The sequence below is a fragment of the Rhopalosiphum maidis genome, chromosome 2 (genome assembly GCF_003676215.2).
Source record: "Rhopalosiphum maidis isolate BTI-1 chromosome 2, ASM367621v3, whole genome shotgun sequence".
Taxonomy (NCBI): domain Eukaryota; kingdom Metazoa; phylum Arthropoda; class Insecta; order Hemiptera; family Aphididae; genus Rhopalosiphum; species Rhopalosiphum maidis.
Window position 1 is genome coordinate 40,167,821 of NC_040878.1, and position 15,559 is coordinate 40,183,379.

The following is a 15,559-nucleotide window of genomic DNA, read 5'->3' on the forward strand; positions in this document are numbered from 1 at the left end:
TTAAATTAGTGCTGATAATGGCTTATCTGAGAAAACAATTTTAATTATCATTTCTCAGGGATACACATAAGGGGAAGAACTGAGTACTATCCATATCCCACCCCACCCAATAAACCATAACAAAATAGATCCGTTTTGTCAATTTTTCGTGCAAAAATCGTTTAATCTTCTACAGAAAAACTAATTTCGTTTTACAATAATTTATGATTATGACGGATTCAATTATTCAAATGATTCAATCGTAAGCAGAGTTAATTTTATATTTAGTTAAATTAGCTACTATCTAAAATGTACTATTTTCTTCAACAGCGATAACGTGATAAGAAGATGTGCTATCTTGAAGTTATGTTGACACTCAAGACTCAACATAAACTGTAATTAACATTTAATAATATACACATCAATTTATAGAAATAAAAAATAGGTACGGCGCTAAATATGGTTTTCAAAATTTATTTAATACTCAAATGTGCCACGTAAACAATGCACATTTAATTATTTTTTAATTATTACCACGAGTTAAATATAATACTGTAATAATTTGTTCTAATAAATTTGTTTAGTATACATCAATCAAATACTCAGGTCAACTTCAGGATTTAAAAGGCTGATGAACCATGTTACCTCCACACAATGGTGAAATAATGCATCTTAATGTTGGTGGTACTAGGTAATGAATAACTAATAAAATCAATACTCTGGTGATGATTTAAATTGTTGTATGTACTATATTATAGTATATATATATATATATATATATATATATATTATATGTTTAATAATAAATACATTTTCTAACTAATAGATATCTTAAAAATATTGTACAAATTGTTACATAATCGTTCAGTTTTATTCTAATTTAAAAATCTCATTCAATTCCAATTTATCTATTAGGTATATTTAAACATTAATCCTAAACTAAAATCCTTAATTTTACTTCATTCTATAAACTAGTAATGACATGTATTTAATTTCAACCATTATAAATATCTAAATACATGTGTTTGGAACTATTTAAACTTAAAAATAACTAGTTAAAAGTCTCTAAAATAACTATGAAACAATTTTAACTGTCTTAGGTTCTCAACATCTCGACAGACATTAACATGGGTGCCAGATTCTTTTTTTACTGCTTTATTAAGTGGCCGTATTTCTAGTCTACGGGATGATACAGGAGCTATATTCATTGATCGCGATCCAAAAGTTTTTGCCATAATTTTGAACTATCTTCGAACACATGACATAGATTTGTCTGGCACTGATATTAGAACATTACGCCATGAAGCTGAATTTTATGGTATTATGCCTCTAGTCAAGCGTCTTATTTTGTGTGAAGACCTAGAGCAATCATCATGTGGAGACATTCTGTTTTATAGCATGTTACCAGCTCCAAGTAAGTACAAATTCCAATATTATAACTCAAAGTATTAAAAAAATTTGAATTTAGATTAACTATTATTACGCAAAATGATTCTTTTATTGAACAACACTCATTATTTAAAAATCTATTAATGTTTTTGAAATTATATATTTTACATAATTTCCAATCAAAATAAAACAACATTAAAAAAAAATTTGATATTTTTTATTGATATAATTTTGTGAGTTTTTTATTTTTTTGTATTAAAATATATATTTTTAATTTCATATTCTGAAAAAAAGTATTTTTTTGACTACTTCAATACATCAAAATTGAAATTCAAAAAAAAAATTTATAAGTTATACCTTATAAGTATTTAAATCACCTAGTATATTATAGTAATATTCATTATATTGCATTGAGTTTGACAATTTAGTAGTTTATTTTACTATCCATTTTTTCTTATAATTAGTTTGATTTTTATATAATGTTTTTCTGAATAATATTCTTAGACCCTCCCATGCAAGAATCCGAGATAATTAGTAATGCAATTAAAGTAGATGATCAAACAAGACCTGGTTCAATAGTCCGTGTCCCTGAACCAGCACCACCACCAAATTCACCATCTTCGATACCTCATACACATGGATATCAAAGGTTGGTAATTTTAAGATACTCCAACATGGTACAATTCAGTATTTTATAAAGCAATAGTTTTAAAATTAAGGATAACAATATTAAAGACAAAACATTTTTCTAGTCGTTGTCATTCTCGTAATTCATCTTTGGATATTTCTCGAGTTACTGTAAATGGTCGTGGATCAGTTATCAATGGACGTGGCAACGGTAACAGTGGACACTCTCGAGCAGCTTCACTTGGTAACCATGTACCCAATCACCATTCCAGAAACTCATCAGCTGATCTCAACAAATATATTAGAAACGATGCATTAAACTTGGTTTTTGGTTATAATCAAGGTTCTAACTGGGCTGATCCATTGCGTGTCCAAATCATCAAAGCACACCATAATTGGATTGTAGTTGCTTATGCTCATTTTATTGTTTGCTACAGGTGAATAAAAACAATTTTTTTTATTTAACTTTGATAGCAGCAAATTATAAGCCCTTATAAACTTAGAAATTGCTCCAAAACATAATATGTGCAATGTGCATCTAAAGTATTATATTACTATTAACACCACTGCAACTATAAATAGGTTATTAGCTTAAATAATAAATATATAAAATAATGATATAATATATATAATGTATAAGATTTATAAATTTCTATTTGTTGTTTATAAAAATTAAATTAAATTTGTATAAAATTTAAGCTGTTGTGGAAAAGATACAAAATGTTTGTTTCGGATGAATAAATTTAACTATACTCTGTGTAACAAGAGAATGCCCCGCAGACCAACCAAAATCAAATTTCTGCGTATTCCCCAATGATACCCAGCCATAAGCAAATCAATTTTGATAGCATGGTGACACGGGAGGTTACGCAGAATCAGCGCGTTCTCTCGCTGGATAGACTATATATATATTTATATCAACTCGCCACTTGGACACATTGCTGAATTAAGTAATTTTTGCCTACTAAGATTTAAAAATTTGATTAATATATAACATTCAACATAACTGGACCAGCCATAGTTGCTCCTATTTAAAAATTGTATGACTAATTTTTTAATTAGTTTTTTAGATATATCTATTCAGTTTTATAGTTTATTTAGATATCAATTAACAACTCAGATAACATATTAAAACATAAATTACTATTTTAAATATATACTATTATTTAAATCTCTAAAATTACAAGTTAAGTAATAATATATTTTAAATATGTATATTGTATAGTTAAAATCATTTTTAGTAAAAATGTTCTTAGAATTTCTAAAATTTGTATAAAAGAATGAAATGAAATTCACTATAAATGATTGAGGAAATAATTAATGTAAAATCACTTGGCATTTTTAATACATAACTATGTGAATTTTACAGAGAAGAATCTATTTTTATTATTAAAGTGAATTGACTTTTTATCAAATTAAAAGGTAAAAGTATTATCTAGGGTCCTGTGACTTGCATAGGTTTTTTTTTGGATATTTTAACTTTGAAGCAAGTATTTAAAATTTCACTAAAACAATTACAATCTCATGGTCGTTCCTGATATTTATATACTGTGTATAAATAATTTTAACTCAAATTTGTTGATAAATATTTTCCTAATTTCAAGAATGTTAACAAAACACTGGAAGATTCAAAATAGATTAAAATTTATTTAAATCATAAAGTATGTACTAGAAATAAAAACAAATATATTTTAAATATTTTTGTATTTCAATTCACTATATTATGGTCATTATGTAACATATTTTGTGTTAACTTAGCACCCAGGAAAATATACAAACGTATAAAAATCCGCTCTCTAATTGAAAGAATAAGATTATTTTTTATAACAACCTAATACCTATTCTTGGGTGTTGAAACTATTTTGTTTCATTTTTCCCTAGATTTTTCTTATAGTAACTTAAAAATAATATTATTATGTACTTTAACAGATTAAAAGATTCGAGTGGTTGGCAGCAAGTTTTTACATCACCACATATAGACAACTGTATAGAACGGATAGCAATTAATGCTAAAATGAATAGCCAAAATGGTAATTCTGATGGATCCTCTGTTATGGTTGCTATATCATATGGAAATCAAGTTCGACTTTGGGGAGTATCAGAACAAGGATCTCGAACCAATATAGGTAATATTTATGTTACATTATTTTAAAAATGGATTAAGTTAAATTTGTAAATAAATATGTTTAGGTACATTCAATTTGAATGTTCGTGTAGAACATTTATTTTTTATCGGTAGTCAACTTGTTGCTTTATCCCCTACTGGTAAAATAGGGGTTTGGCATGCAATGACTCAACATTGGCAAACCCAAGATGTAGTACCAATTGCATCATTTGATACAGCTGGCTCATTTCTACTCCTTGGTTGTAATAATGGCTCAATATATTATATTGGTAAGAATAATATACACATTTTAAGATTACAATGTATATAATAAAATATGTTTGATTTAAAGTTTATTTATAAATTAAAATTACCTAATATACTTTTTTAGATATGCAAAAATTTCCATTACGAATGAAAGACAATGATTTACTAGTAACTGAATTGTATAGAGATGCATCAAATGATCCAATCACTGCTATTTCTGTTTATTTGACGCCTAAGACAAGTAAGCCTCTATAAATAATAAACTAATTCTAAAAATAAAACCATTATTTATCAATGTTTCTTTCTGTATGCTATGTTTTGTTACATTGTATAATCAATAATATACAATCTTAATATATATATGAAAAAACAATGTTTTTAATCAAAAGTAATATTTATTTATAATTGTATTTAGTAATTTATTTTACTGGTAGATTGAATCAATTTTTGTTATTAACTTTTGAATCAATACCGAATTATCATAAAACTATATGAAGTATAAATAGGTAATAGTTAGTTTTGTAATAATTAGATGTATAATGCCACTAAAAGTCCAAAACCGACATTAAAATTTAAAATGTCACTACATATAGTAAAGTTTATAAATATACATAAAAGTTTACTGTTTTAAATTACAATAAAATAATTGAAATTGTTATTTTTCAATCAAATATTTAAATTTGCCTAAATTTGAACTACAAAATACCCTTAAAAATAATGTGCTTATAAATTTTTATATTTTTAGGTTTTTTTAAGTATCATTTATAAAAAATCTTGAATTAAATTTGCAATTCTCTGTTATTAAATTTAAAAATTGTAAAACATCTTAACTGCAAAATAATATATAAATGTTTGCAATTTGACAAATTGTATAAGATTTAAATCTTAAATGGTTATTCAAAAACAAATTTGCCCATTTTTCAATTGCTCTATAAATAAGTTTTGTAAGATCTTATATTCAATTTTGAACCTTTTTTGACCAAGCCTAATCAATTTTAAAATTACTAGTCCCTATATATAGCTTAAAACTATTCTATATTTTTTTAAATTTAGCTATGTATTGAAAATCATAAATTTTGTTAATAATTAATCATTATTAATAGATATCTTACATAAACAAAATTAATTTTCAATCATTCACAAAATATTTATGTAGCTATACACTATATATTTTTTAAATTTCTTGTAATAAAAACTTATGAAAAACTCCTTATTATATTTTCAAACTTGTTTACCCAGAAATAAACATTTTATTTTGCATCAACTAAAAAAAAAGTTTAAAATTTAAACTATCAAATAAATAGCATAATAGCATAAAAAAAAAACTAAATATTTTTTAAATTAATTCATTTAAAATACATATAAATATTTGGTAAAAATTTAAAGACTATAATTATTTGTTTTTGAGTTAAAACAAAATACATTTTGTCCAAAAACTTTTATTATCCTTTTTTCTTTTTTTCCTAGTTATTTTTAAAATTACTGAAAGATTATTACTTTTGATTTCTCTACTCATTGACAGACAGAATAAAAATAATCCGTAAAACCAATATAATGCTCTGTTCAAAATCTAAAATGTGCGTCTTAAGTAACTTACATAATTTTTATTATTTTTTTATGAATATTTTATAACCTAACTATTTTGTTTAATTTTGGGTGTACATTTGAGCTATAAAATGTCTATTGTATTAATTTATTTTTAAATTAAATAAATGTAAATTTAAAGATTAAACAAAATGTATTATGATTCTATTATAGTATTTCATCTGGTTGAGATTGTATTTTGTATTTTATTATGGTTTCTGAAACTTGGGGTGGCATAATTTCTTGGTTAATTAATTGGTTGATATCTGTTACTACATTTTGAGGTTGCATGTTCATTTGTCCAATATTTGTATCTAATTCTTGAGGTGGCATTTTTTCTATGGCTATATCTGTTACTGAATCTTGAGATGGTGTGATTACTGTTCTTGAAGTATAAATCTGTACTTTTCCCACATTACCATCTATCGTTTCAGAATTTGGTATAGACGATATAGTAAAAACATTTTGTAATTTGTCTTTCATGTTGTACGACAAATTTATAAATTCATCAGATGCTTCCTTGGCCATATCTATAAATTAAAATATAAGTATTATTATTATCAAGTGATTTATAAGAAATTTATATATGTAATATATAATATAATATATATATATATATATTTATATATAAAAATATATGTATATGATAATATTTAAATGTATTATGTAAGGAGGTCGGAAGCATCATATTTATTACATGTCCACCTTGTGGTCTACAAACAAATTTAAAGATAAGATTATAAAATAATACAGATTTAAATTTCTCTAGTTTTTCAAATTAAGTATTTATTTCAGTGTTTTGAGTAAATGAAATAGTTACTTATTCAAAAATAGACTTCTACTATAATCTAGAAAAAATGTCAATAAGTTCAAAATATTTACAAAATTAAAATCCGATCATTCTAAGAAGGCATACATTTAGGTACATTATTTCAGGCTTTTAAATCTAAATTCATTAGTTAGTTTCTTGAAAGAACAAAATATATTATTCTATTGAAGAATTTGATGGAATGTGCATATTGTTGTTGAGTATGCTGGTAATGCTGGAGAGATTCATGCAAATTACCATTTACTACTCCGACCATAACATTAAATGCCACAGTGGCATAGTTGCAGAGAAAAAACAAATATATCTTCCCTCCATCCTAGATATTCTAACAGTAGAAAGCTTTAAATCTTTTAAAATAAAGAAAGAAATCAATACATTTTGGTAAAAATGTATTTTTTTCTAATTGTGTAAAGTAAATATTGCCTGTTTCTTCTGTTATTTAATATGCTGACATAACATCAGTGCCATTGTACTTTCTAGGTTACAAAATTAATTGAATAATATTATCTCATAAATAATGGTTATATGATTATTATCACATTATTTTTTTTTTAAATAAATTAAAGCCCCTTATTTTTTAATGAACTTTTAAGCAAACAAACTTAAAAATAATTAGGTTATGGTTTTGACTTTAGTGAATAAATTATTTTGACTTCCTTAGTTTTTTAACGAGTTATAGTACTACATGACCATCATTTTCCTTAAAAAAGTCACGCTTCCAACCCCCTTAATTTTTTTATGTAAGTACAAACTTTCAATCCATGAAATTGATTTTGAAAAATTTGGTAAAATCCATACACCAGTATTTTGAAATTGATCACCGTCTGATTGTGCAATCTATTTCAACAGTCCAACATGTTAAGATTTTATTATTCTACATCAATATCAGTGAATTATAATTGTGTATATTACATGAAAAAATGTTTAAATAAATAATAATTGTAAAAGTATCTACTTTTTTACTAGGTAGTATAATATTTGTACTACTTTTAAATAGTTAACATACTTGAAAAGTTGTTCCAGTTACCAACAGAAATGCTATTATATATTGCATTGTTACTCAGTTACTACTTTAAAAATTTTTTAATATCTAATGAATCAGAAAGTTTATGTAATACTAAATAATTTACCATTTTACTTCTATATTTCTTTTAAATGTTTTAGTATTCAAAAACTCAAAAAAATACTCAACACTTGTGTATACATTCTATCAATTCTACTTAATTTGTCAATCATTTGTTGATGGTTTTTTTTTTTTTTTTTTGGCACATTTGACATCAAAAAATCATAATTTTAATGGTTTAAGTGATTTGTAGTAATATACAATTTTTTTTTTTAGCTGACAAATTATATTGAGTATGTTACAGTGATGGAATATTTAAATTTTAAACAATCATTGAAAAATAAAATAAAATTTATAATAATATATTGAATTTATATTTCTTAAATTTAAATTACTTAATCTAAAATATATACTCTATTTTCTTTAAAATTAAACAATAAACTACTATCACTACAAAATTATGATTAAGGGTCCACAATCTATGACTTTAGGGTCGGTTCCATTACATTAAACTTTTTAAACTGGCCTACCAAGCTGACCCATGATTTTATCTTAAACTCAAAGATCTAATTATTATTATAAAGAAATTAGTTAAATTTAATAAAAATAAAATAATAAAATATTTTTTCTTTCTTTTCATCTCATTATATCTCTACCTCTTAAAAAAAAAAAAAAATTGGGTACTACTATCTCAATATAACCCACAGTAAAAAAAAAATGATTGGAATCTCCTGGTATGGACAATAATGAATTACTGTTATATTATATGACATACTTAATGTAGTAATGGCTAATGGGTTCTAATAAATATTTATATGAGTTTTGAATGACATAACTCAAATGACTTCTACTATTTTCAATACTTTCTACCAGTAATATTAAATTTAAAAACATTTTGAACATTTTGTTGTACGGTTATTAGTGATTACAGAAAACAGCAAATATAATACCTAATATATTATTTCATAGATCATAGACAACATTGTGCTTTGTAATTTTGTAGACATAATTTAAGGATATAAAATTATATTGCTCATTCTATAATTAATCATAATATCTATATTCTGTATGTATCTTATATGGTGTATTATGTACTTAATTCAAATTTATTCATAATATACTAGGAAAATTATTATTATACAAATAATAAATTTAGTTTTAGTCAAAACAAAAAAATTATACTTTTATAAAACACTTATATTTTCAAGTTTCCAACATTTAATCTATGTATATTTAATTAATTATTATATACATTTTTAGTTGCATATCAGGCCACTATACTAGTGACTAGTCTATAATTTAATGTTAATATAATATGTTGTAGGTGTCAGTGGAAATTGGATTGAAATAGCATACGGCACAAGTTCTGGTACAGTGCGTGTAATCGTTCAACATCCAGAGACTGTAGGACACGGTCCTCAACTGTTTCAAACATTCACCGTTCACCAAAGTTCTGTTACTAAAGTGTGTGTTTTAAATACTGATTTTAGATAATATGTTTTATGTTGTTTTATAACTGTTATTTTCATATAGGTTACATTATCAGAAAAATTCCTTGTTTCCGTTTGCAGTGAATACAATCATGTGAGGACATGGAGTGTAACTAGATTTAGAGGCATGATTTCTACACAACCAGGTTCTACACCAGTTGCTTCATTTAAGATACTGTCACTTGAAGAAGTTGAACCCTGCATTAGCTACTGTGCTGGAAACGATTGTGGTTAATAATTTTTCATATATTACATTATTAAGTGTATTTTCTTTTTTAAAAGTAACATAAAATAATTCAGTCCAGTGACCACAGATTGATATGAGGTTTTGTGGAGGAGGTAGGAAATACTTAAATACACATTTCTTGAAGATTTTCAAATTTTTTTTTATTTTTCAGCGTGCACATGCACAATGCCATTTGCCATTGTTTCGAAATAACACTAGGTGTTTTCAATACAAAATTTGGATAGACTGAATTTTTTTAAGTCATTTTGACTTTTTAGCCATTGCTCTAAAACCAAAATTGATTGAATGACAACGAGGAGCAAATGTTTTAATTTAATTGGATACAATTTGTAAAATCATAGGATAATTGACAACAAATTCAACGATTTAAATTTAAACATTTGCTCATCCTCAAAAATAGTATATTTAAGTATTCCCAACCTCCTCTCAAAAATTCCATTTCAATCTGAGGTCATTGGACTGAAATATTTTATATTACCTTTAAAAGGAAACACTGCATATCTTATTTATTTGTGTAAGTTAAAAATTATAATAAATGTGTATATTGTATTGTTGTACTAAAATAGGACCATATGGTGAGCAAGATGATGAACAAGTATTTGTTCAAAAGGTTATGCCAGAAACTTCTGAATTATTTGTTCGTCTTGCATCCAATGGTAAAAGGTAAGATATTTATAATATAACACTTAAGTATTGAATACTATATATATTTTATTAATGTTAAATGATCATAGATCAATTTTTATAATATGTATAAATAGTAAATGTTTTATACATTTTGTGAATTATTAATTTCATTAAATGAAATACTTCATGAAGTATAAAAAAAATCCTTCAAGTAGAGGCTTTTCATGATATGGTCATCATGAATTTACTATCTACTTTGTATAATACAACGTTATCATAATCATTATGATGGTATAGTTATAGGTAATTTGTTGTTTTTTATGGTTAAATAAAAAAAATTGTCAAATGTAAGCTAGATAAAAGTTCAATATTATTTCAAATTTACATAAATGTAAATGTCTCAATAATTTATTATTCGTTATTAGTAAATAAAAACTGCAATTATCTTCATTTCATTTCAAACTTATTATGATGTCCTGAATAAAACTATTGTTGTACAAGTACAACCATTTCAGATTTAATGCTCATCATACCTTAACCATTTAAACAACCTTTACCCATAGACTGCAGTCGAACAATCATATGTAAAAACATCTTCCCAACATACTAAATGATCTTTTTATTGTTGTTGGAGACAATAATAAAAAACATTAAACATTTGAAAAATCTCAGAATAATATTCATATTAAGCAGTGGCGTATTTAAAGGGCGATTGCCGTTATGTTAAATAAACATACATAATTCCATTATCCTGTGATACAACCAAATTTTGATCAATCCATTACTGATACCAAATATTAGATTCAACTATATTAATTTAAATTTAATAGTGCACTAATAAACTAATTTTTTTTTCTTTTATTATTGACTTATGATGTTTTTTTTATTATTCACTTTTACTTATTGAAAATATTATTCTATTTGCACTTAAAAATAATTGTTGTTGCGAATGAAATAATATTAACAAAAGAAAGTCTGTAATAATGTTCAACACAATCGGTTCCATAATTTGATTAGTTTATTTTGTTTGCATGTGTAATTTCTGTACTGACCGTACCAATTTTTCTGCTATATACAAGGAGTTATTAAAAATGAATTAAACAAATTATTATTCATAGTTATTAATTTGGTAATATTATGCTAGGTATTATTTATTTAATTATAAGTTCATATTATTTTTCCACTAGTTGGGGAGGGGTACATTGTTGAGCACATGAATATAATATAATTTTACATTTTTGGAAGTATATTCTACTGATCATCTACTCATCAAAAAGTAGCTTGCAATAACCAATATGATACTTATTAGCAGGGCTAGGATTTATATGCAATAGCATATTTTTTTCTTTTTGCGACTTCTGATTATTGATTTTGTTAGTGTAATGTCCAGGAATCACCTCATGATGCGATAAATAGGGGTGTTTTTATTTGCATGTTTTTGTATAATTTGGATAAAATGCATATTATTGTATATTTAGATTATAAGAATATGAAAAATGCTTGTTTTATAGTATATTTTGTAATTAATATTTATGATTTAATATTATTATTTTGTTAATTCTAGCCCTACTGAATAAAATATAAAACTTGGTTTTTTTGTCATAAATACATAAACATGGAAAACATAAATTTTCCAATTTTTCTAACATAAAATTCAAAGTATTTCCACTATTAATAGTGAATTATAAATTTTATTTCTAAATTATTTTATTTTATTTTATTTATCAGTTATATTATATTAAAACAAACAGCCAATCACTGATATATTTCAATAAATAAATATTTTTATTTTATAACTATTTTTGTGTTTATCTTATAAAAATTTAAATGCATATTTTTGCATATTTTGGTAAATAAAATGTATATTTTACATTTTTTTATTGCATACAAATCCTAGCCCTGCAGTTATAAGTTATTTGTAAAAACAAATAGTTTCACTACTCATTGATTACCTATATAGTAAACTATTAAATTAATGATAATATTGATAATACACAATAATTGAAATATCTGTTCTAGATGAATGTCTTTTACTTTATAGCTTTAAAACTAAACAATGTTTTATCGTTTTTATTTACAATTTTTTAAACATTGTTATTTTTAATGATTTGTATTTATCAAAATATTTACTTTTGGTTACAAACTTGATGTAGTATAGATTTCAATTAAAATAAACAAAATAACAACATAATATGATAATCTAAACATTTATAAAGCTGTATAACATAATATTTATGTATGACGTACCAACTCATATCATCATTCATGACATTTTATTTATTTTATCCATATGTCATTTTGATAAATACAAAAACTACCACTATATCTTATCATAATATATGATTAATAACGATTTATTTATAAATTATAACAATATTGAATATAATATTTTAACTATGATATAATTTTTTTAAATGATCTAGTAACGAGAGATGTTTTATGTTTTTAAAAATATTGGTGAGATTTTACAATATTATAGAATATCTTTAAAAAGGCCATTTTTAAATTCTGTCATTATTTTTTATACATCTAATTTTGAGCATGCTGATAAACTAAAAACAGTATAAAGTCTCCTACACTAAACAATAAATATTAATAATTAATCGGTAATCACTAATGCTATACATAACCAAAAAACTGAGGGCCCATTTAGTTTCTGTATTATTTATCTAAAGTTTATACATTAAGGAATATTGTTGTATAATAATACTGACTAGTACCATTAGAATAATTTTATATAAGTGTTAAAATTCTATATACATTATAAAATCAAAAAGTTTTCAATTATTCACAAATATATTTTTTATTGTTAAGCTTACAGTCTACACTTATTATGACTTTTGCATATTGCCAGTTGTGTTTGTGTCTTATTTGTTTATTTGATTTTCAGAGTTTGCATAATTCGAGCTGTGGATTGCACAATAATTACTTGCTTTTGCGTGCATGAATGTGAAGGCTCTAGTCGTATGGGATCAAGGCCCCGTAGGTTTATATTAACTGGACACTGTAACGGAGCTATTCAAATGTGGGATTTGACTACAGCTTTAGATTTAGCCAACAAATGTCTGCGTGAGTACAAAAATTCATATTTATAATTGGGGTTTGTAAGTTTATGTATTTACTTATCATCTTTCCTGGGTATATTAAATGCTAGGTAACATAGAAATTTGATTCTGGTTGACAAGATTCAATATATGAAAAATTAAATTTTGTATAATCAGACAGTTATCACATTTAAAAATCATATAATTTCTTAAAATTTTTATTTAACTGTAATTGTTAACTCATTATCATTAGTGCTGATATAAATGGGTACCAATATTTTTGATATCTATCAAACTTAAAAGCCCCATGTATAATATATAATAAAAATATATTATATAATTTTATATAAATATAATCCATTTTGTTAATTACTTAATAGGGAAAAAGAGGCAGTTTTGTCACATAGATTTTTTTTTTACTTTATAAGATTGTTGCCCCGTTTTAGTAAAAATGTTATAATTCGCCTAATAAGTAATTAGTTATACCTTAGCACTGTGTTATTTTTATTTAATTTTATTAATAATAATTTTCTTTTTTCTCACTCCAGAACCTATCCCGAATGGTGGTCCAACAGCTGAAGAACTATTACGGTTGCTTGACCAGTGTGATCTAAGTAATAGCCACTGTTCAACGCCTAGTATATCTCCATACCCAGGAATGTTGATCTCAAAAGGGAACACAGCTAGATTAAAAGCGTCCAATGTAGCTTTTCTCAATCAGTCCCAACAAACAGACGCATCCACTTCAACATCATCTTTGTAAAATTATCTTAGGTATACATATTGAAGTACATTATAAGTTATAAAAATTAAAATTAAATATTTAGGTGGATATTAAATTGATAACTCTACTCATACAAAGCCAAATGCAGATAAATATTTTTTATTAAATATTATTTAAGAGGACTATGAAATTCATAATATATGTTTAATAATTGTCCATGTATTAATTTAACCTATTAATTTACCTATTTTTTTTAAATACTTCATATGGATTATATTATATAGGTTGAAACTTAATTGAATGTTGATTGAATTTTCTGTTTGAAACGATTATTTACTTGCAATTTATGATCATTATCCTACAAATGTTATGTAACAAAATATTTGAACAATAGATGCAACATTAAATACTTATTTACTTTTAATAAATATGGGACCAATTATCTTTTCAGTAGGTAATAAATGACAAATTATACAATTTATAAAATTCAAATTCTAAATTTACTGTATATGTTTTAATTAATGAAAACTTATAGTTTCCTTTATGTGGATTTACATAAATGTATGTAATATAATTGTTTTGATCAATTTATACTTATCAATTATCATATAGTTTAGTTACATTATTATACAATTGTATTCACATTATGTTTATTGTGGCCTATTGTTGTTACTTTGTAGCATTTATAAACTCAAAATAATATTATAATGTTCACTTAATAATATTAAAATATTTTATCAAGTTTGTCAGAAGTATAATATAACCCCCCCCTCCCCCCAATTTTCAAACACTATTTGTGGCTATAAATTAAATTACTCAAGCGGTATGAGCAAAAATATTCCAGTAGTTAATGTTTATCAAAAAATCATTAACAAATTATAGAATAATTATCATACACTTTAACATAAAAAAATTATACATCTATATTTATTATGTCTTGGGTCGTAATGTAAGTAATGAAAGAAGTGTATTTGGATAAAATGGCAGCTATTAAAAGCTATTTTTAATCATTATTTTTTTCAAAGTTATTATTATTAACTATTATCTATGTGATATTAACAGATTATGTGATACTGTCAATTACATATGAATATATGTAATATATTATATAAATTTCATCAAACCACCGATTAGGTATTGTGAATATTTTTATGATTATGTTTAAAATTAAAATATATATATTTTAAAACAACAATACTTGATTATTTAAATTTCATATTATAAGTTGTAATTTAGTTCATTGAATTACAGTACCTATGTAAGTTTTGTTATTTTTAATAAAATATTTTATATTTTTAAAAATGATGATGTTTTTTTTTTTTTGTAAATTTAAATTAAATCATTTAAGTGCAATAATTGATGATAATTAATATTTAAGTAATACTATAGAGCCCACACATAAATACTAAACACTTATTTTTTTTTGCTGCTAATTTAAACAAAACGTGTTTATCTGTTATATATGTATAATGTATACTATACTTAACTTATGAAAACAATTAATTAATGGTAATTTTTTCAAATATTATTGTAGCTTATTTGTTTATAAAATTGATTTGATTGTTTTTAATATTAATATATTTAA

General features: G+C 24.1%; 2 protein-coding genes across 3 annotated transcripts; one reads left to right on the forward strand and one right to left on the reverse strand.

The window, feature by feature from the left end:
• The first annotated feature begins 71 nt into the window (after nt 1-71).
• On the forward strand, nt 72-15,113 carry LOC113552235 (BTB/POZ domain-containing protein KCTD3). 2 transcript variants are annotated; one of them, XM_026954996.1, is made up of 14 exons: nt 72-241; nt 310-424; nt 564-670; nt 1,080-1,393; nt 1,873-2,017; nt 2,121-2,432; nt 3,925-4,121; nt 4,186-4,389; nt 4,491-4,607; nt 9,167-9,306; nt 9,376-9,562; nt 10,146-10,242; nt 13,097-13,275; nt 13,799-15,113. In XM_026954996.1, the coding sequence occupies exons 3-14, from the start codon at nt 618-620 to the stop codon at nt 14,011-14,013; spliced, it is 2,160 nt and encodes a 719-aa protein (XP_026810797.1). In that variant the 5' UTR covers nt 72-241; nt 310-424; nt 564-617; the 3' UTR covers nt 14,014-15,113. The 2 variants fall into 2 exon arrangements, with proteins under 2 accessions (XP_026810797.1, XP_026810798.1); XM_026954997.1 differs by lacking the exons at nt 72-241; nt 310-424 and having other exon boundaries at nt 450-670.
• On the reverse strand, nt 6,046-7,907 carry LOC113552237. Its single transcript, XM_026954999.1, has 3 exons — nt 7,786-7,907; nt 7,532-7,616; nt 6,046-6,480 (listed from the first exon to the last, which is right to left on the reverse strand). Exons 1-3 carry the CDS (start codon nt 7,831-7,833, stop codon nt 6,119-6,121), a joined length of 495 nt encoding a protein of 164 aa, XP_026810800.1. The 5' UTR covers nt 7,834-7,907; the 3' UTR covers nt 6,046-6,118.
• Nucleotides 15,114-15,559: the final 446 nt, after the last annotated feature.